This window comes from Jatropha curcas, chromosome 6 (genome assembly GCF_041381405.1).
Source record: "Jatropha curcas cultivar XTBG-Jc1 chromosome 6, XTBG_Jcur_1.0, whole genome shotgun sequence".
Taxonomy (NCBI): domain Eukaryota; kingdom Viridiplantae; phylum Streptophyta; class Magnoliopsida; order Malpighiales; family Euphorbiaceae; genus Jatropha; species Jatropha curcas.
The window spans coordinates 29,008,878-29,031,297 of record NC_143156.1 but is presented as its reverse complement, the minus strand read 5'-3'; the positions used below and the strand labels follow the sequence as shown (position 1 = coordinate 29,031,297).

General features: G+C 31.2%; 4 protein-coding genes across 4 annotated transcripts; 2 read left to right on the top strand and 2 right to left on the bottom strand.

Moving 5' to 3' along the window:
* Positions 1-4,079: 4,079 nt before the first annotated feature.
* Positions 4,080-4,935, top strand: LOC105646557 (WUSCHEL-related homeobox 5). Its single transcript, XM_012232425.4, has 2 exons — positions 4,080-4,498; positions 4,649-4,935. The coding sequence occupies exons 1-2, from the start codon at positions 4,132-4,134 to the stop codon at positions 4,852-4,854; spliced, it is 573 nt and encodes a 190-aa protein (XP_012087815.1). The 5' UTR covers positions 4,080-4,131; the 3' UTR covers positions 4,855-4,935.
* Positions 4,936-6,800: 1,865 nt separating this feature from the next.
* Positions 6,801-11,461, top strand: LOC105646565 (26S proteasome non-ATPase regulatory subunit 7 homolog A). Its single transcript, XM_012232432.4, has 10 exons — positions 6,801-7,159; positions 8,155-8,247; positions 8,330-8,411; positions 8,599-8,695; positions 8,870-8,945; positions 9,088-9,146; positions 9,275-9,397; positions 10,116-10,173; positions 10,267-10,352; positions 11,037-11,461. The coding sequence occupies exons 1-10, from the start codon at positions 6,973-6,975 to the stop codon at positions 11,106-11,108; spliced, it is 933 nt and encodes a 310-aa protein (XP_012087822.1). The 5' UTR covers positions 6,801-6,972; the 3' UTR covers positions 11,109-11,461.
* Positions 11,462-11,554: 93 nt separating this feature from the next.
* On the bottom strand, positions 11,555-13,103 carry LOC105646572 (Fasciclin-like arabinogalactan family protein). The gene has a single exon (XM_012232443.4). It carries the CDS (start codon positions 12,290-12,292, stop codon positions 11,696-11,698), a length of 597 nt encoding a protein of 198 aa, XP_012087833.1. The 5' UTR covers positions 12,293-13,103; the 3' UTR covers positions 11,555-11,695.
* Positions 13,104-16,380: 3,277 nt separating this feature from the next.
* LOC105646589 (HXXXD-type acyl-transferase family protein) lies at positions 16,381-18,091 on the bottom strand. Its single transcript, XM_012232462.4, has one exon. It carries the CDS (start codon positions 17,998-18,000, stop codon positions 16,537-16,539), a length of 1,464 nt encoding a protein of 487 aa, XP_012087852.1. The 5' UTR covers positions 18,001-18,091; the 3' UTR covers positions 16,381-16,536.
* Between the last annotated feature and the right edge of the window lie 4,329 nt (positions 18,092-22,420).

Genomic DNA, 22,420 nt, shown 5'->3' with positions numbered 1-22,420 from the left:
TGGCATATCTTAATCTTCCATTCCATGATTGGAATCCTGCAATGAGTGTTTTAATCTGTTTATGTTCCTTTTCTTTTTCCATCATGTCCGGGAGCTCTGTTTTTACTCATCTTCCACTACATTTATTTATTTATATTAGTTAAAAAATGAGAAAGTGGTGTGGAAGACAAGATTTAAGAAAAGGAGATGGATAGTAAAAGTGGGTCTGTAGATAATAGGTGGCCTAGATTTCACGCGTGCCTTATATTTCTCTTGCAGCCTCCACTGAATATCATTTTTCGGTTCATGTTTGTCGGAGCTTAGGCTCTCTCTCTCTTCTCACACTCAGAAATAGAAAGTGCCTCTTCTATTATTAATTATGCATATGTTAAATGATAACAAATGAATTTTTAGTTCAATATTTCTTTTTTTTTTCTTTGGAAATGTGTACACTATATGAAGAAGTATTATTATTTAGTAAATTTTAATTATAACTAGTTGAGATTTAAACAAAAAGTCTCTTCTTCTTCTTTCTTTTTTTTTTTTTTTTAAAAATTTTTTATATATCCCATACCTTTTGTGTAGGACATTATTCTTCTTTCGGGTTTTTTTTTGTTATTATTATCCCTTCCTATGAGTGCTATTCTTATAAATCGAACCTTAACTTTATAGATATCATCTATTAAAATCACTTGTGCTATACTATTTAAGCCACTCTTCATGGATAAATATCTTTCTTTTTTTATTTGCATTGGTAATAAGTATTTGTAAATTAATTAGCTAATGTGTCAGATTTTAGATTTCTACTTTGAATTAGTTTATTATTATGATTGTACCATCATGTAGTGCTATATTTTTTTAGTATTAAAATAAAGGAATTCGAGCATAAATTTATTGTCTAATTGAGAAATTTTAATTTAAGTCGATGGTCATATTTATAGGAATTTTCTAAACTTTTATTTGGATGAGAGTTTTTTTTTTTTTTTTTTCAAAGGAAGATAAATAATTATAAAAAATATTTAGGGTATAGATATTTTCCCTTATTTGAGAATGGAAAAGAAAATATTGAAAGGAAACAATATTTTATTTATTTTTCATCCAGGTACATATATTTTATTTCTCTCCAATTTGAGACAAAACAACGAAAGAAAGTAATAATTACACTTTTATTTTTAATAAATTACATAAATACCCAAACTAATTAATAAATTTTAAAAAAAAAAATTTAAAATTCCTCAATAGTTAAGTGTTTTTCAGTTGGACGAATAAGCTTGGAACTGAATTATTAGTAGTAATTCTAATCCTAATTGATGCTGAATATATATATATATATAATTCTAATAAAAAAACAAAAAGTCTAAAATGGTATTTATTTAAATATAAATAAAGGCATAATTATTAAATTTCTATTATAATATTTTTATTCTTTCAAAAAAGGTAAAAAATAACTATAGCAAAGAAAATTAATAAGTACTTATCATTTTTTTTCAATTATTTGCTTCCGCTCGTTTGTAAACAGAGCATAATACTTTGATAATAAACAAGAAGACAAGAGAGATAAAATAAATAAAGACATGAAGCAAACATACCTAGGAGTTAGAACACCGCAGCCTGTAATGACAAAGTGCTAACAGACAAAGTTTTATACTATAAAATAAAATATCCTCGGGAATTGAAGAAACCCTAAGCTCGAACTCCACCTAAATTTTACACTAGTTAACAGAAAACGAATGAAAACAAGAAAGTGGAAACACTATACATATATTTCCAATTTAGAAAAAATATATATTTCAAGAAAAAAAGTAATTAAGTGTGCCAATTTGAACTTATTTAAGTCTAACGAGCTTCATGGAAATTTCATTTTTTTTTTTTTTTGATTTAATCATGGTTTTATAGATTGATGATTAGTACTTTAATATCCTAAGAAAGCTTTGTAGAAAAACAAAAGATAAAAGAAAAATCCATAAAATCAATAATTAAACTCATTTGGGTTAAGTCATTTATTGAAACACGAAGAGTTAGGGTGATTGATATATATTTATATATATTTTTCTTAATAACAGAGAAAGTGTTCTCGATGAGTATTTACTTTATAAACTCTCGATCTTTATTAATGAAAAAAAGTATCAAAATATTTATTCTAAAACCTGTATTATTTTGAAACATCTGTAGCTATTTTAATTTATTTATGTTTACTATTAAATGTTAACTTGATCCATATATGGGAGATGCCCTAGTGAGATTTTGCATTCCATAATATATATTTAACTTTTGAAATTTTTTCAGTTGAAAGACGAGTCCTAAACTACAAAATCTCACTTACTTTTCAAATATAAACTATAAGTGACTACCTTTTTAGTTAAGAACCCTAATTTTGAAAATTGAAGGAGAACCCATATATCTATATAAGAAGAAGACATTAGTTGGCTAAGACAGGAGCCACATGACATTAGAAAATACAAATACAAGCTGCTGCTTCCCTTTTTGCTGGTCATGAGTTGTCTCTCCCAAATCTCAATTTGGTGGCTTTGTTGTCTTCTTGTTTATGTTCCCATTGTCCTTAAAAGCACCCATAATTCAACATTATTTGACTGAGCTGTTTCTATAGTCAACTAACTCAGTATCTTTGTCAGTACTTTAGATCACAACCATCCAATCCAAATCAGACAATTTCAACTTTGACTTTTCACTTGCATCAATCTTCTTTACCACCATCCAAGCAATTTGAACTATTCTTGTGTTCTTTTGTATGTATCTTCTATAGTTTAAAAAACAAAACTTGGATTATTCACTGTGTCTTAATTGTGTTGGACTTATTATAGGTAATTAAGATGTTTGTCTACTTAATTAATTAGCATGATCGCAAAGGTTATATCATTAATTGCACCATTTAAAATTATATATTTTTTAAATTTGCTTAAAATTAATTAATTACTATGATCTAAATCTAATCTAATCTTGAAAGCAAAGTTTGGATTACTCACATGTCCTCTTGAGGTTGGAACTATTTGATTATTTATTTAATATTATAGCAATTGATGAGAAAAGTAGAGCTACAAAGCATTTTGTTAGGGAAGGTTATTTATTAAAAAAATTGTTTTTAGAATGATTACAATATATTTTTAGATTTATGATTATAAAGATTAAAAAAAAAAAAACAATTAAACAACATTTCAAATTTAATTTCTTCAACAATATTTAAAAGATTTTTGAAACAATAATAAATAGACTCTTATTAGTTTTTGGACTACAGTTTGATCATGTCTTAATTATTCTTAACTAAATTTTATCTCAATTAATATATAATTTTCATAATTTGCACTCTTTTTAGTTTAGAGTTCATTTTCAAATTCTATCAATTTTTCTCTAATTTGATCCAAATATAATCAATTCCTTAAAATTAAAAATGAATGTCCCTTTGTATCAAATATAAAATTTTAAATTGTTAAGTAAATTCCACAAAATTTTATGAATTGGTATGCACCAAACAATCTCTTTTAACCCACTAAAATACTAATTCAATTGCTACCCTAATTCTATAATACTACATGTAACAACATAAGACCATATGGGAAACCATGCATATAATAGGAATTATAGTAAGTGCACACTTTACAGAAAAACACAAACAAACCCTATATCTAATTATCTATATGCATACCTATGCATATAATCCAACTCCAAGAAATAAAAATTTAAAAGCCAAGATTGGAGTAATTATATTAATCTAAGTAGTGAAACTAAATTACTTATTGTCTGCTCGCCGACCCATACGTTGAACGAACAATGGCAGCTTTTGTGTTTGTCTTTCACTCTCAGTGCACAAAAATCCGGGCACGATCAAATGCTAACAATTAATTAATATTCAATCTCTTCATAATCCCTAAAATCAAAGCAGATTATAATAAACTTAATTCTATAATAATCCTTTGATCACCAATTTAATATAACAAAAGATAAGTGCAAAAAGAATATAAAAATTTCTTGTTTTCTTTTTTTTCTTTTCCTTAAATTAAACATATGTATTTGTATTGTATTATATATGCACACGAGGTCTTATCTTTTGAGTTCAGAAAGCTCAGAAAGAAAGTTTAGAGACTTCTAAAAAGCAAAGACAAAAAAGATTCAGTGAGCAAGTAAGAAGATAACAACATGGAAGATAGAATGTCAATGTCAGGCTTTTGTTTTACAAACAAAGTCCGCGGTGGGGGCGGTCGCGGCGGTGGTGGCAGTGGTAATAATTGTAGCACTGGAACTAAGTGCGGGCGTTGGAATCCAACTTCTGAACAAGTTAAAGTTTTGACTGACTTGTTCAGGTCTGGACTCCGAACCCCAAGCACTGATCAGATTCAGAAGATTTCTTCTCAGCTTAGTTTTTATGGCAAGATTGAAAGCAAGAATGTATTTTATTGGTTTCAAAACCATAAAGCTAGAGAAAGGCAGAAACGTCGAAGAGTTTCTGTTGATGAAAATAAAGATACTATTCGTCGCGAAGATAATCCTTCTTCTTCTGCAAGATGTAAGGACCTAGGCTTGAACCTTTTTTTTTCTCTCCTGATGCACTGAATAGCCCTTTTCTTTAACTATTTAGGTTACAACTAGAGTTTTGTAGTTTGAACTTTACAGTTCTGGAAATGATTAATTTTCTTATTTTTATCTTTATTTGCAGATTTTACAGAAATAAGTCAAGTTACTGAGCCGGAACGAGTTCTTGAAACTCTTCAACTATTCCCATTAAACTCCTTTAGTGAAGGGCAACCAGAGAAGCTTAGATTTCAAGGAAATGATCAATATAAGGAACCAACTTCTTTTTCCTACACATTTGGTACAGAAATGGATCATCCACCTTTGGATCTTCGATTAAGTTTCCTGTAATGTTTAGGGTTTATTAGCAAGAAGGGTAAAATGTTCAAAAATGTTGGTTAATTAAAAATCTTAGATGTATTTTTTTTTCTTATTAAATTTTAGAAATGCTTCAACATTCTCCTCTGCATGCTCATAAAGACATTGTTTTATCTCTCTGTGTTTACTCTGTTGGATTTTTGCTTTCCTATGAGTGCTTGGAAATTGGAATTCACTTTCTCTCATGAGAAATGTCTTCTTGAAATGCATAAATTATAAAAATAAAAGCATATTATTAATAGTTTGATTTGCCTAGGGTCTGCTTCCATCTTTGAAATCCATGTACAGATCCACTTCAGAGTCCTTTAACAAGTCAAGAAAGGAAATGATACCGTTTGAATATATGGTATTATTTAAAGGAAGAAACGAGTTGATTTATGAATATATAATACTCCTCTCATTTTTTACATTTCTTTCTTCTTGGTTTATCATTTCTTAATTAATATAGGATTAAACTAGATTTGATGCCAAGAGATTATATATATATATATATATATATATATATATATATATATATATATAATCAAAAAAATGTTTTTTTTAAAACATTCTTCACCCATTAATTGAGTATTTACAAAAGAGAATGAACATAGGAACTGAGTGAATATTTATGATAAACCATGTTTTGAAAGTTTAATTATAAAACTTTTGAAAGTGTAATCATAAAGTGAAAATGGGAAGACAAAAAAAAAAAAAAATACAAATTAAAAAAATCATAAGATTTTGTTTTTTTTAAAAAAGACAATCATAAATTTATTGTGAGTAATATAAATGATTTATTTTAAAGAATCAAGTTAAGTAGAACCCACTTAATTATTGGCACAAACATGATTTATTTTAAAGAATCAATATGCATGTTACTATGTTAAGATAGAAAAACACAATAACTAGAGATAGAAGATGTTAATTTTGTCTAGAAGACTTAAAACTGAAAAGGCTAGAACTTTCCGTCTCACTCTACCTTAAACCTTAAAAAAAATGTGAATCCAACAAATAATGGAGGCATGCCTAACAGATCTAAAAATCCTTCTGTAATCAAGAACCTTGTCTTTTCCTTCATAAACATGTTAGGTTATCTATCTTCTTCATTTTTAGTAGGACCATTGAATTAAAAACATATACGGTGCTGGAAGGTAAAAAACTTTTATGCTCTATTACTCTTGTTTAGCACTAAAACTAATTAGAAGGACAGAAAGTTCAACAATGGTGGCTGAAAAGTTGAATTGCAGCATTTATTAATATTATCATTTGGGCAAAAGAAAAGGAAAGTCATAGAAACATTCGAAAAGGGGTTAATATAGTTTTTTTTTGCTAAATGTACAACTCTTTGAAGCCCAAAATATATTGTTATTGATGCTCCTTTTTGTTGTAATTTCTTTCTCAATTTTTGTTTGTTTAGATGCTGATATACCTAACCCATTCTTGTCATGAGAAAGCTACAAAAGATCGCTTGCTCTTGTTCCAAAAGATTTAGAAATGCACCTTCTCTGACAAGGGAAACTTTTCCTGTCATCTTCACAAAACTTGTCGGTGAAATGTTGAGAAAGTTTTCCTTTTCTAATTTATTGGAATTGTGTCCTATTTTTAACTTTTTGACAAAGGGAGATTAGGAAAAAAAATTAATTAATAAATAAATAAAATAATTTCTCTCAACTATAAAATTTTTTTTATTAATTTGGTGAGAAAGGAAGGATTACTCATATTGACCTGTAATTTTATTCCGTCCATTTGGTTTTTACAAAATAAAAATATAAATAAGAAACAATTACCGAAAATTCAAGAAATTAAGCTCAAACTTGATACAACATATAGGCCCAATTGCTTTGGACAAATTCCGAATTTGAACTGGGCAGGATAAACAAAAGGCCCAGCTCATGAAATCTTCGACCCAAACAATCATAAACGAAAAACTACTGAATCATTGAAGAGAAGCAAAGGAAAAGCAAAAGACAAAAGTTAAAAAAGAAGACAAAGAAACAAGATTTCCTGAGGAAGAAGCAACCGAATTTAAAATCAAACGAACTTGAAGCGAAAAGAGAGAGGTACAGAATTTGGCAATTGTGAAGTTGAATCAGAGATCGAGAAATCGGAATGGATGTGATAAAGACGCAGCAAATATCGGCTAGACCGATAGAGAAGGTGATAGTACACCCACTTGTTCTCTTAAGCATCGTTGACAACTACAACAGAGTCGCCAAGGACACTCGCAAACGTGTTGTTGGTGTCTTGCTTGGTTCTTCTTTCAAAGGCACCGTTGACGTTACCAATAGCTATGCAGGTCCTATTCTTGCCTGGCTCTGTTTAATTTCTAGATCTCTTTTGCTGTTGACCTATCAATTTATGTTTTTCTTTCTCGTGTTTGAACTTTTTTTTTAGTGGGATATAATTTTGCATTGAGTTACAGATCAGCATATGTGAAAAGCGGAATTGGGTATATTTGTATTATACTGTGTATTGCAGATAGTTTATATGAATTAATTATTTTAGTAGAACTAAGTTTCCTGGTAAGAATGTTGAGACTCGAGAACCAAGAGAGTGTTTCAATGAGTTTTGGAGATGGTGAATTTTTGCATTGGGACTCTTAAGTTATGTTACTTTATTCAATATATTTATCCATGTATATAGGAAGTCTGACATACGTAGAATTTGAACTGCAGATAAGCGTAATATTAGATAGTTTGTAATCGCATAGTTGTATACTGGATGGTAAGTACTCATTTCATTTTTCCATTCAACATATTTCAGAGTTCTACCTGTGAAAGGAATTGATATGCATTGAAAATGAAGAATTTTTTGAGGAGGATGTAGTGGGGCGGATGTATGAAATCATTTGAAGTTGTCTTGGCTAGTAAACTCAAAAGATAAAGATGCCACATTTAGTATGAAAATTATAGTAAATCTAGCTTTGGGAATTTTGGCATATTGTGGATTGCTATTGCCATTGTTGTAATCCATCAGATGTTAATGTGCACAATGCCTATTGATATTGCCATATCGGACATGTTTCGTGCTATTCAAACTAGGATGTGCTTTGTGTCATACCCATAGATTTTGGTGTCGAAACGTATTTTTCCAGGTGTTCATATATTTTTGCAATTGGTGTTGAAATTAATGCTGCATAAGAAGTGGTTCCATGTTAACTACCTTTGAATGATCATTAGGCCATCGCTACAACCATTTTCTTGTTTTGGTTATTTTATCTTCATATTCTCATGTTTGTAGACCAAGTGCTTTGTTTGGAATCTCAACAAAAATTGAATTTTAACTTTTCAGTGCCATTTGAAGAAGATGACAAGGACCCAAGCATCTGGTTTCTTGACCACAATTATCATGAGTCAATGTTTTCAATGTTCAAAAGGATAAATGGTATCGTCTGGTATAATTTTGCCTATGTTGCATTTCTTTTTTTGGAGATTCTGACCAATAGACTACCAAATTACCTTTTCAGCCAAGGAGCATGTTGTGGGTTGGTACAGCACAGGTCCAAAACTGAGGGAAAATGACCTGGATATTCATGGATTATTTACCGAGTAAGATTATCACATTATTCATTCCTCCTGTTATTCTTTAAGTTCTTTGTTATTTTGCTGATGGTAATAGACTGTCTAACTTGGAATATCTATTCTCTTGGAAAAATAAATTTCATCTTTGTTTAATATTTTCCCCCTCAGATTTGCATTAATATTTGTTTTTCTTCTTTTTGTTCTGCTATTGCAGTTATGTGCCAAATCCTGTCTTGGTCATAATTGATGTCGAACCAGTAGAGCTGGGAATACCCACAAAAGCTTACTGTGCTGTTGAAGAGGTAAAAGAGGTAAGGACATCTGTTCTCAAATTAAGTACAAATGTTTCCTTTATATGTAGAACATGAGGCAGTTAAGGGTATTTTGTAGCTAGTCTTTCCTTGTAACACTGCCTCCATGTAGCTTGGAGATTAGCTGATGGCATGTATTCATGGATGTCAACTGATAGTTGTGTATGATTACAGAACGCCACGCAGAAAAGCCAGAAGGTGTTTGTGCATGTGCCTTCAGAAATTGCTGCTCATGAGGTTGAGGAAATTGGTATGCTGCTTGAAATCCCACATTTGCTTATTTATTGAATAGAGTTATTCAAAATAGCCTTCAATTGCATGCATTTTTTTTTTTTTTTTTGTTGGGGGAGGGGGGATACACATAATAATGTCTCTTCTATCCACTTTAACAGGTGTAGAACACTTGCTAAGGGATGTGAAGGACACCACTATTAGCACCCTTGCAACTGAGGTCTTCCTTCTGCATGTTCTCAGTTTTATCTCCTCATTTCTCATTTTTAAGCTATTTCTGTGCAAAGGTTTCTGAGTTCTATTTCTATCAGTGTGTAAGGAAACTGAATTTTTAATTTGTCTATGCAGGTGACTGGGAAACTAACTGCTTTGAAAGGTTTGGACGCTCGACTTCGAGAAATACGTGGTTACCTTGACCTTGTTATTGATGGAAAGCTCCCACTAAACCACGAGATTTTGTACCATTTACAGGTTTTGTTATTTTGTGCCCCTTCTTGTGTCTTGATGTCACATATGTATTTTGCATGGAGTTATCAGTTTAATCTCTACAAGATGAAAAAAAATAAGGGAAAGAAGCAAAATTCAAGTAATTCATTTTAATATTAGTAAAGAATCTAACTCATTGAAATAAATTGTTTTTATTGTTTCATTGGATTTGGTATAGTTTTTCTGAATGCAGGCTTTTATTGTACTCCTTCAAATAGGGTCTTAAGATGAGAGTGTTGCTATGTTGAGGACTCTCTATATGCTCTTGGAAGTTGATTTACATAAACTCTTAGGAGTTATCTCTGGCCTTGAATTTTTCTATACATATGTTCTGCTTGCATCTACCTAGATTTGAATTTAGAATTGCTGGAGGCCTTAACAGCTTTTCAGTGGAACGACCATTTTTCAGCAAGAAGTAAAAGGCCATTCATGCCTCAATTTTCTTATGTTTGATTCTTTTTAACTTGCTAATCTTAGTGAAGTAAATGACCAATGTGTTTTAGAGAAAATTGTTTTTCAATTGAAGTACCATCTTCCAGTCCTTTACAAAAGATCAAAGAAAATTCTTCATGAGTCAGGGCCCATTTTCAATACCAACATCTACCCTTCATTTTTGTCACCTTCATGCTATCTTACTTTGATGCCTTCATTAATAATGACAAAATTATTATCTTGCTTTAATTCTGTTGTCTGCATTTTGTAGGATGTGTTCAATCTACTTCCAAACCTCAATGTTGCTGATCTAATCAAGTCATTTGCAGGTATTTTGGGGAATGAGGCAGGGGACTCTTCCCTTATTATTATTATTTTTTTTTCTTCTGATTTGGTCTTTTATATATTTCCAACCTGTGCAGTGAAAACCAATGATATGATGTTGGTTATCTATCTTTCCTCCCTCATCCGAAGTGTAATTGCTCTTCACAACTTGATCAACAACAAGGTGAGGATGCTATTATTAATTTTCAGAAAAAAGTTGCTTGTTCAAGTTTTATTGAGCTTTTAAAGCATCTACCTCACGGTCCAATGAGCTGATTATGGTCCAAAATGTTGCTTTCAAAAGTTTCTGTATTCCTCATTTCTTGGAAGTAGCCTGACTTCTCATTGGGGCATGATGTCATAATTGTTTTGTTCCATAAAACACATTGGTGGAGAGGGTAATTGCTTAAATGATATTATCCAAAGTGCTAGCACATCCTATTTTTTATTCTGGAGGAATTCATAATCGACCAGCAACCACATCTTGATTTTTTTTTTCCCTTCATAAATTTGATTATCTTTGACAGTACTGCTTCATGCCTATGGCTGCTGCTGCTGCTTATCTCTGCCCCTCTTCTGTCTCTCTAGTCTCATTGATATACTTCATATTTTTCTTTTGCCAACAACACTCTGTAAATTGTAGTTCAGACATGAATGCCTCGTCTAAAAGCATCTGTTCTTCACTTTGGAAAGGCTTCTCTGTAGGCCAAGAAGACCATAACCTGTTACTGTTGTCATATTAGATGTTATTCTTGCAAACTGAATATGCTCCTTTATTTTTCCTTTCAAATTGAATTTATTCTGTCTGATTGGTTATGCATTTTCATTCTTCTCATGCACTCTGTATTATGTTTGGATCTGATTTCAGATACTCAACAAAGAACACGAAAAAGCAGAAGACTCAAAGTCAGTTGCCGTTCCTGCTGCTGCTGGTAGCTAGACATAGGGATTTGACCTGTCTGAATTTCCCGCATGATAGCTCCCCTCTTGAAGTTAATTTCTGACTTTGGCGGTTGTCTTTCTCACAAGAGTTTCCCAGCTTTGGAAATCCTTATGTTTCTCTTAGAGGAGGGAGGGGTTTGGGGAGGTGGATGGAGTTTGGAAAACATTCCTCCAAATTTGTGTTTCTTGTGATTGATTACGATAGTTGCCCTTAAGAATATTTGGAAGGAAGCTAAAAGTTCGTTCTTTAGCATAAGAATCTCTCCTAATGATATTTCCCTTTCGAGAAGGGCTGGCATTATGCCATTCAAATCGAATTTTCAATGAATTAGCGTGAATGTTTCATCAGTATTTACAATCTTACAAGTCAAGATATTATCCATTTGCAAACTTTTGAAGGTTTGTTGTTTTGCAAAGTATCTAGCATTCTAAACAGAGCAAAAGTGCAGAACAACCCGAAAAAGTGAATGCATTACACTTGCAATTTCTTTCATACAATTTTCAAACACAATAATTGAATGCTATGCGTGAGCAGAGCAGCTAAATCCCCATGCTTCAGTCTTGCATAAGAGTATAATGCTCGAATCAATCTTCTTCAGCATAATCAGGCTGAACTGACTGTTCAAACTCGGCATCCATAATTACCCCATCCATGATATGAACAATTATCTCCCTTCTCCTAATATCTACTCTTTCTGATCGAATTCTATTTACTATTAACATTCCATCTACATCCTTCGTAATGTATAGCGTAAACCCAGATATTGAATCATATGAGACGTCCTTATTGGAGGATACCATAGCTGCAGAAAGAGTTCGAGGAATAGCTGAAAAACCCAAAATCCTAGAAACTATAGCATAAGTATCATTTCTCTTATCAGCTACCAGACTATCATTCACCCGCAGCTTCAGATCACGCTCAAAAGCTCTCTCCGAAGGTATAAAGACAGTAAATGCAAGATCTTCAGGCAACATTTCTATCATCATCTCACCAAACCTCCCTATCCCTTCATCCTTTGAAACCTTCCTGCTTTTAATGGTCCTGTAAGATCCCATTAGTTTGTTTCCTACCGAAATCTCAGGAAGTCGAAGAACTGAAATCATAATAACAATAAGGCAACAAACAGAGACCACCATACCTACAAAAGCAATTGAGTAATTCAAAAGGTAGCCCCTCCTCATTTTCTTGAACAATTACATTGCTCGCGATTAATCCATTATTTCAAGTTTTAGAATCTTCCCAGACTAGCTATATACCCATTATTATCCATTCATTACAAACAAAACCACCATACCAAAACATAAAGAAAGTTGCCTTTCAAACTTTATGAAGCCTTCAATAACGCAACCCAAAGAGAAAACCAGTACCCAATAATTGTTGCAAGAACTCAGAATTTAAGCCTCCATGTGTAGTTAAATAAAAGTTCACTCCTTTTCTCACAGGTAACAAGAACATAAAAATATCACCAAAAGCTCTCCGAGTCTCCAAATTGCAGAAAATAATGACAACAAACACTAATGATAATCGCAGAAAAAAAACAGAGTCCAACTTAAGCAGTAATCTTCCAATCTCACCACTAACATCATTTATAAACCCACATTTCTTCAATCTCAACAAAGAGCCGAAAAAAAAAAAAAATCTTTTGACGAAATTAGTTACAGATTCCCAATTTGTGAAACTAACAAGATCATCAGAATAAACGTTTTCAAGAATTCTGAAGAACGCCCTTTTGACTGGGATAAGGTTAGTGTACCTGCAAAACGACAATAGGGAGCTTGTAAAGGGCGGAACCGTCGGATTCAATTTCCAAGACGAGTCTGGCTCTTGCTTCTGATTCAAATTTGCACAAATTTCGAAAGTTTCATCTTTTAGCGGAGAACTGCATTATGAGATTTTTACGATTATTGAAGAATTAGGGTTAGGGTTTCAATTTCAATGAACCAGATCTAGAATGATGCACATGGCAGTATAATGTTGGACTTGCTCATAACATAAACATTTGGGCCTATCCCCAAGAGGCACTTCCATGTCTAGATGTCAAATCTGCCACTAACTGGGGGCTGCTCCAATTAGATTAAGCCCAAGTGCCATCCAATCCAAGTTTTCTTTTTTTCATGTGTTTTTCAGAAAGAGACCAACACTGAAATCACATTTGTATTTTAGCCCATTAGAGATAGTATAATTCATTACAAAACCTATTTGGACAAGACAACTGACAACGATAGGAATAGGAATGAATTGAATGTTACGATATCAGGGAATTCAACCTGAAATATCTTAGTACCAAGACATCACCTGGAATTCAACCTGAAATATCTTAGTACCAAGGCATCACCCTAATCACTAGGTTAGGGATCACTTGCTGTAAGTCATGTATTTTGATAAAGAATGATACAGTGTACGAAATATTTTATTTTTGACAACTCTATAAAGAGTTGATATAAGTCTTCTTTTCCTTGCTTTTTATTTGAAAAGCTATTTTCTTGGCCCGAATATATTATCTCGAATTTATATACAACAAAGTAGCCTTCAAGTGATATTATTTTCATAAATTTAAAAAAAAATTTATCATTTCTTTTTTTTCTTAAAATAATTGAAGAAAGAGATTCTCAAGAGTGAATTTTGAACCCGAAATAATATTCTCTATTAAATAATTTCATAATTAGATTAAGACAATAATCTACTATTTTTATTCTCATTTTTAAGTATATCGTGGTTCTAAGTTCAATATTCTAACTTTTCAAAAACAACATAACCTCAAATATAAAATGATAATAAGTGTAGATTCTTTCGTTTACAGTTAAAACGCAACAACCATATGTTGTGAAATGGTTCCTGCCACCTTGTGGAGAATTTAAATGTAATTTTGACGTATCTCTTGCTAATAATCAATTTGATCTTGATATGATTTTTCGAGATCACAAGGGTTTTTTTTAAGGGGAAAATCAATGTCTATCGTAGCAATTCAAGATGTGAAGTTGGGGGTTTTTTTGCTTTAGGGAAACTCTTAGTTGGTTGAAGGGACTTTTACAATGTTTGCATTCAAACATATTGTCTACTTCTAATCCAAGCTATGAAGGTAGATAATCTGGATTTTTCTTGTTTTGATTCGATTGTTATGGAGTGTAAAGCTGTTTTGAGTGAGCTTTCATCCTTTTTCTATTGTTTCGTAAAAAAATCTGCGAATCAAACTGCTCATATGATAATTAGGGCAGCTGGTTCCCATACTGAATTGGAATTGGAGGTTTGCCCTTCTTTATTTTTTAGGATGTTTTGGCTTTTGATTCGAATAATATAAGCTAGCTAGCTCATTTCTTACAAAAAAAAAAAAAAAAAAAAGATAAATAATTTGATTTCATAAGACTTATATCTCCTTCATATATGTTTTATTTATTAGTCGAGATTTCATAATTTAAAATAATTTTCATAGAATATCATCAAATAGTAATCTAAATTATTAGGTAGGACATTATTTTTCTTTAAAAAAGAGAGAATTTCCATTAGGGCCATTTTCTAATCCAAATGATAAGACATCAATTAGGAACGTACTAATCCAAATGAGCTTACTTATAGTGGATAAGTTTGAGCTATCTCTCTCTCTCTATATATATATATATATGTATAAATGACAATGAATTTGTCTCCATACTCAAATAATATTTTACAAAGGGAGACTTTGTACATATGTGTGTCCACAATCTAATATTATTACATTACTTTAGTCACTTTCACAAGTGGAAATAATTAGTTGGTCCATGCCAAAATTGAGTTTGTTGGGTTCAATTTTATTACTAATATCTTATGCAAGTGGGTTCAATTAATATAAATTCATTGCCCATAGGCATTATTTGATTTAAATACGTGGGTGAGCCTGCCATAGAAAGGCTAACGATAAGACGGTATTATGTATATATGGTCAATGGTCTTCTTGATTGTGATTGCAATTTTAATTGATGTTTATGCTTTTAAATTGTTAATTTGGTATTCAAAAAGCATCAACTCCTCTTTATTTATATATATATATATATAATGCGAATAAAATGTGGTCTGATTGGCCTTTCAACCTTTTGTAAAAGCTGCAATGAGTGAAAAGTTTTGAATTCTCTTCGCTATAAAAATTACTATTAATTTGATGATTGTTATTCAAAGGGAAAGGCTATTTTATGTTGTTTAGCCTACCACAATATTATCTCAGTCCATTAGACCTTTCATATATGATAAAAAACAACCCTTTAATCACTCTTTTTTTTTTTTTTTTTTTAAAAGTATTAATTTCCTTCATTTTCATATTCTATTCCATACATAAAATATACTAGTTTACATGTTGGCTGTTTAATTATCTTTTTATTGACTTGAATTTGAATATTGAACCAATTAAAAATAAAAAAAATATTTTTTTTTATATCTCTAAAAGGTTTAATTGTGAGAGTGATTTTTATTTAACCCAGTATTGAATAATTAAATTGAGTTATGATATTTTAAAAAATTCACATATTGCAATACAAAAAAAATCTTTTAGTAATTAAGTATTGAAATAGTCAACATTGAGGGATAAAAAATTAAAAATGAAATGAATCAACATTTTAAATGTTTATTAGTCAAAATGTGACACTCGTGCAACCAATAAAATGAATAGCGACTTTGTCACTTGTCATAGCCGGTGGACGGAACAAAGAATTGGTACAAACCGTATCCAAAATGATAATAGGCAGTGTTTGGTTTACAATATTTGTCAATTTGCTACTCTAACTCAAAAATTCAAGATTTTTATTGAAATTTGTTTTTGATTTTATGTTGTTACAATAGCTTCTTGACAAATTATCACCCATCCATTTGACCAAATTAATTGTTACAATAGCTTGTTGACTATTTTAATAATTATCAGCTATCTTACTAATATGTCACAATAAATAGTAAGTATAGTCAAATACTAAATATTATATAAAAAGCTATGGTCTGTTGATAGGCCTTTAGATGTATGTAATTTCAGACTCCATCTAATATATTTTCTACTCAAACTTCTTTTTGAGTATTAAGGAAGAAATTTGAATTTTTTAAGTATTAAGGAAGAAATTTGAATTTGAATCTATTACTAGGTTGATTTATATTATTATTTTAGTATATTTAAATTTAGAGAGAAAAACAATTGTTTGCAAGGTTTATTGAATTTTAAAAATACGATTTGAATTTTTTTTAAATAGAAAATAAATATTTGATGATTAGTATTATTGTTAGAGAAATGTGTTGTAAAATACCAACTCGTCAAATCTTAGCAGAAAAATAAAATTTACTAGAAAAATATGTCACAAAATTACAAACAATAAAACATCCCTTCACAGTTCGAACCCGCAAAAAGGAAAATCATCAACAACAAAAATAAACATCATCAATTCATCACCACCGTTCAATACTAAGCTAATCCACTTCACTTAGATACATATTGCAAAAACTCAAAATCAGATTCAATCCCAGCCATTGTTTCAGGGGACAAAACGACCTCCAGATCTACACTGCCACCACCTTCCCGCCCAGGAAAGGCTGAGATCTTCCCATCAAACTTGTTGGCCCTACCACTCCTAATGGCCAAAGGACGGCCCCACCCAAAATCATTATCATACATTGGAAATCTAGCTGAGCTACCCATCGTCAATGATGCACCGTCAAAGTTCCCCAACGGGAAACACCGTGGATTCTCCTCCCAAGTCTCTATGAAACGACGCACCGTTCCGTCGTTATGTGCCTGCACGTTCTTATTTAATTGCTCCGCGCACCATCGCAGATCGCGAGACAGTACGTCACCGGCTGATGCGTAAGTGGGTGAGCTTTGGATAGCGTTCCCGAAATATAGAGGATCCAGTTTTGGATTCAATCGATGGCGGCAATTCACCGCCATTCTAAATGTCGTCGTTTTGTTAGGATTCAACTTCCTCGCCCTCGTCACCGCACGCCACAGCAACGCGCATAAAGATTGGAATGAAGAAATCTCCACCGCCGCAACCGCAGAACCGTTGCTCTCCGTTTCTTGCGGTTTCGAAACGGCGTTCTTGTAAAAACTTTCAAGAATTTTAGTCATCATCTTCCCATTAATTTGATGATGAAACGGATCGTTGCTTTGTTTACCCATTAATTCAACAGCATCAATGCCCGAATTATCAATCCATTTCTTGTTATTAGCTCTTGCTTTAAGCTTCAAAAGTGCTTCTCTGCTGAAGCTAAAGATTCTTTCCCTTAACGGCGCATTTTCATCAAACGTTACTTTAGGGCCACCTTCAGGTACTTGAAGGACCGCCGGCGATACCAAAACCGAATTTCTTGAAAAATCGGGCTGGCGCGAGATTTTCTTTATTCCTCTTGAAAATTCGGCAAAAGTATTAAAGAAATTCCAAAACGAAGTTCCATCAGTAACTGAATGGTTCAAAGCACAGCCAATGAAAACTCCATCAGCTAACTCGGTCACCTGAACTGCCAAGAATGGCTTATAGTGCCCATCGTAACTGACAGTCCGATCAAAAGCGAAAAAAGTCTTGACACAATCCGGCACGTAGTTTGGAGACAGAATATCATAAACAGAGATATGAGTTGCGGTAGCATGAAGGAAATCAACCCCGGCGTCATTGCAGGTTATGTAAACGTAACCGTTGGAGTCAGTTCTGAAGCGACCGGCAAGAGGAGGAAATTGAGTAAGAGTTCTGGATAAAGAACATTTGAGCGAAGAAATCAGGGATTCGATAGAAATAGGAGGGCGAGTGAAAAGACCACCCTTTTGAATATAGTGGCAAGAAAGCATAGGAAGATCAGAAACTGAAAGCTTAAGGTCTCCCATGGTGGATTTCTGGTCAGGAAAGACAGTACATTTGGAGACCAGAGTTAAAGATGGAGCTAAAGGCATTTTGTTTGTATTATATATGCTTCTGTTTCTGTTTCTCTACCTCTCCCGCTTTGGCTTAATGAATTTTGCGAGTGAGGAGTGAGGATGGAAGGGAAGCTGAAATGGGTATATATAGGAGAGGGTGTGAGCTTGGGTTCATGCACTTGGCGGGGGGATGGGAATTTCATTTTGGCTATTGTCATTAACAATAAGCAATATTTATTTAGTGAGGTCATATAGAGAGGTTTTGTTAGTTAATTAATTATATGGTGTTAAGTGTGATTTATATTGGGGATTTTATTTCCTACATCCACATTTACAAATATCTTTCTCTTTCAAGGATGTGGTTGCCAACCACGTGTGCATGTTACTTTCTATTTTTTTATGAGTTTTACATGTCAAATAATAAATAATTACAATTATTTTCAAAAAAAAAAAAAAAAAATAGAATTAGTAATTTAGTATAGTGGCAATTGCATATTAAGTTTCACAAATTAAATTTGGATAAGCTAACATGATTTTAGCAAAAAGGGCAGTCCTCTTCTTTGAATAAAATTCAAAGAAATTCATTAATAAATTCTTGCCATATAAAACCATTTGGAAAGTCCCTAGGGGCAAGTTCATTTGAACGGTTTCTTTCTTTTCTATTCCAATTGGGGTATGAAAGGCTACATCTTCTACCGAGACATGAGAAGACAAATCGAGTCTCATTTGATTGTTTATTCTTGATATAATTAGATAACTAATCGATATTCAAATATGTATAAGATTGTTAATCATATGTGATTTAATTGGCGTTTTCATTTATGTGAGGAGTGAGAGTATTGAAATTCGAGACTTCTCAATTGTAAGAGTTTTTACCAATTTGGTAAGTAAAACCTCTTTATTGTCCATCCAAGTAAGATATGTTTAAATAACCGACAATCTCTATACTATCGACTATTCAATTTATAAAAAACTTGTGAAATAAAATTAGTTTCTCGCATCGAAAAAAGAAGTGAAAATACTTATCAGCAATTCAAAGAAATACATTTAGTTTAGAAAATCATGATATCTTAGACCATATGGAAGAAAATCCTAATCCTATTTGCTCGATTAATTTATAGAATTGAAAGATATTAATCTTTGTGAAAAAAAAGAAAAGGACACTAGATTCTTGAATCTGATATGATTCTTGGTAAGAAGAAGAGATTTTCACGGATAAAATTTAGAAAAGAAAATCCTAAGAGATTTTCCTTCAAATCTCAGTAGTATCAACTAAGGTCTTCTTTGAATAACACAATACCCATATACGCGAGATATGCATACCTCACAAGCATCCAATTGGCAACCCTCAATAAATTTCAGATTTGGTGTCTCCTTTTCATGCACTTTAAATATTTATATATTTTTTCTCCATTTGCTGCAAAAAGCTAAGAAACAAACAATAAACTGCCATCCTACGTGGCATGCATGCAATGCCCATAAAATCCACCGTGGCAAACATGCAAGAGTGTCTAAGACAAGTAAGCTATTTTTGTTTTCAGACAGTTACATTAATTTCTAGTTCTCATCAACACTTGTTGGGTTTTCTTTGCTTTTGGAACTTGTAATTCAGTGTCAGCATCTACATATTAAATTTTGTTTCACTCAAAATGAGACATGCTTTTATATGACACACTGTTTTTTCTTTTTCTTAATTAAAATTCCTTTTTCCAAAAAATAAAAAAAAAAAGAAAAATTATTTTTTCTTTATGTCAATTTCAATAATGAATTCTCCGTTGAAAATATTTGCTTTATATTTTATTTAGTCTCTAAGTTCAATTATTGATAGTTGAAAAATGACATGAGTATTCAAGTTTCCTATCCCATACCCTAAAAATAAATTTATAAAAAATCTAAATGTTTACATGATAAGGACATTTGATGATGAAAATTTATCATAGAGAAATAATTTATTTTTGTTAATTTGAAATTTTAGTTTAATTTAATTATTATTATAACTTCTAATAAAATTTTGCCTTTTCCTTTTTCCTTTTGGAAGATTCTAATTAAAAGGAGTTCTACTAATTTTAATTTCTAATATTTCTAATATGAGAGAAAAATCATTTACATAAATAAAAAAGAATCGTAATTGAATTGTACAAGTAATGTATAATTATAGTTAAATCAATTCCTAAATAGGAAACCTTTTGTTCTAATTGGACAAGTAAGAGATTATAATTTAAAGTAGATGAATAGACGCGCATATAATTCTCTCATTCCGAGTGAATATTGTTCGATATAATTCAATACTTTATAGTTCTATCCTATAAGAGAGCGAACTAAACTATAATTTATATGTATAATTATTATCAATAAATAAAGATTATTATCAATAAATATATGTATAACTGTAATTTACTTCATTGCAACTAGCAAAAAAAAAAAAAAAAAAAAAATAGTAGAAGACCTTATAATTAAGCATTTTTTTATTATCATTCCCTTAATTAGCAAGCTGGTTATTACAATGCTATATATCATAATTAATGTTGCTTAAATAGCTATATATCAGAATATTTGATGAAAAATTGAAAATTATTGCATGGAAAATGTTTACAATACTAATTAAGCTCTGTATGTTGGCTGTCATTCTTCTGATCCCAAGAAAAGTCGGTTTATAGAATCTAAACTGTTTAGCTAATCCTGAACTGTCTTATTATGCAAATTAATTATGATTAAGGGCTACTAGAGATTAATTATTATTATAATTAATTAATTAATTAATTATTGTGTCTGAGATTACATATTTTGAAGGTCGGTTTAATTATAAGAATCTCCTTACAAGTTACAACCGCCATTTCTGATTTGTCGGCGTCTAAGAATTAAAAAATAATAATAATTAGAATTTTTTTTATATGTAAGAAATGGAGGATTAATTAAATTAATGTTATATAGTCTAGTTTAAATATAGCACATTTGGTTTGAGTTCTAATGTATGTGTAATAGTTAATTATTTGACTTGATTAATTGGTTCTTTTGCTTGTTTTTTAAATTAATTAATTAATTGTGGGGAAAATATTAATTAATTAATATTGATGAGTCATGCAAATGTCTAAGTACTAGGACCCAATTGGAAGTTATTGGTTGAAGGGAAACTTGACAGTTGCCACGTGTGTGACAGTTCAACAACAACTGTTTAGGAAGCATTTAATAATTTTATTTTTTAATAATAATAATAATTATTATTATATAGTAATTAATAATTTTGTTGGTATGAAATGGATGGGCTAATTAAGACATGTATAGTGTTGTCTGAGTGAGTAGTGTTGCAGTGAACCTAGCTAAGCTTTTTTATATATGAGGATGACAGTTCAAGAACAACTATGAAAAGACTCCAAAAGGACTTCATTTTGTCTAGATTAATATGCATCAATTCTTGATTTGGGTTAATTAAGTTTATAGGACTTTTAGTTTGATCCATGCAAATAAGGTTTAGAAGGGAAAAAAATGATACATTTTTTTTTATTAATTTGACTTTTTTGTGTTTGTATAAATGTTTTTATGCTCGGGTCTGAAATAATGTTTAAATCGAGTGTTTTAACGGTAATGACTTCAAATTTCAATATCGGCTTTGCACATAAAAATTTGTCACTTTGACTGAGAGTTCAAACTCAATCGTATTCTTTCGCTTCTATAGATCACTCTAATAAAAAAATTACAATCTCAAACAAAATTTGATAAAGTTGAGAGTATTGAGCAAATGTTTTTGGCTCAACTTGGGATGACACAAATTTAATAGGGAAAGTTGAAAGGACAATATTGACCCTCTTAGTTACCAGAGAATAGTTTAATAAGGAGGGGAGAGAGTGAAAATGTGTAGGATTACATTAGTAATTTCCTTTATTGAATTTGAATTTGTACCGGGCAGGTACAAATTGTGCCATTTAGAAGGACCTTTTTGAATTAATCTTGAGATGCACTATCTATTCTCTTATGAATTGGAAAAATGAATTATACAAAAATAAATAAATAAATAAATAAATTCCATCTTAATATTAAAAAAAGCAATCAAGTATTATGTTAGTGATCTGTTAATAAAAAGTCAAATATAGGTTGAATGAATTATGTGTACAAAAACAATAATTAAGACAATAACAACGTTATCATCAAAGACGATAACAATGATGATTAAATCACTTAATTTTGTTATTACATACTGTATTAAGGCAACGATTAATATTATTTTACTCATCAACTTTTGAGGAGGTGAAATGGGTAAAAATTAGTTTAACAGGTCAATCTATCATCTTCATATTGACTAATGCTGCTTGAAAGTCAATTATTTTAAAGTTAGAAGTGCACCCAGTCCAAGTGAATGTGTATTGAAAATGTCACTTCATAGCAAATCACATATCTACATTTCATAGTAACATTTTGTTTTTGAAAAATAAAATTTATTAATGTACAGAAATTAACAGTA

Coding starts and splice junctions, on each gene's coding strand:
- LOC105646589 (XM_012232462.4), bottom strand. CDS start 18,000: ATGCCTTTAGCTCCATCTTTAACTCTGGTCTCCAAATGTACTGTCTTT.
- LOC105646572 (XM_012232443.4), bottom strand. CDS start 12,292: ATGAGGAGGGGCTACCTTTTGAATTACTCAATTGCTTTTGTAGGTATG.
- LOC105646557 (XM_012232425.4), top strand. CDS start 4,132: ATGGAAGATAGAATGTCAATGTCAGGCTTTTGTTTTACAAACAAAGTC. Junction 4,499..4,648: donor TCCTTCTTCTTCTGCAAGAT/GTAAGGACCTAG, acceptor CTTTATTTGCAG/ATTTTACAGAAATAAGTCAA.
- LOC105646565 (XM_012232432.4), top strand. CDS start 6,973: ATGGATGTGATAAAGACGCAGCAAATATCGGCTAGACCGATAGAGAAG. Junction 8,696..8,869: donor CTGTTGAAGAGGTAAAAGAG/GTAAGGACATCT, acceptor GTATGATTACAG/AACGCCACGCAGAAAAGCCA. Junction 10,174..10,266: donor TCTAATCAAGTCATTTGCAG/GTATTTTGGGGA, acceptor CAACCTGTGCAG/TGAAAACCAATGATATGATG.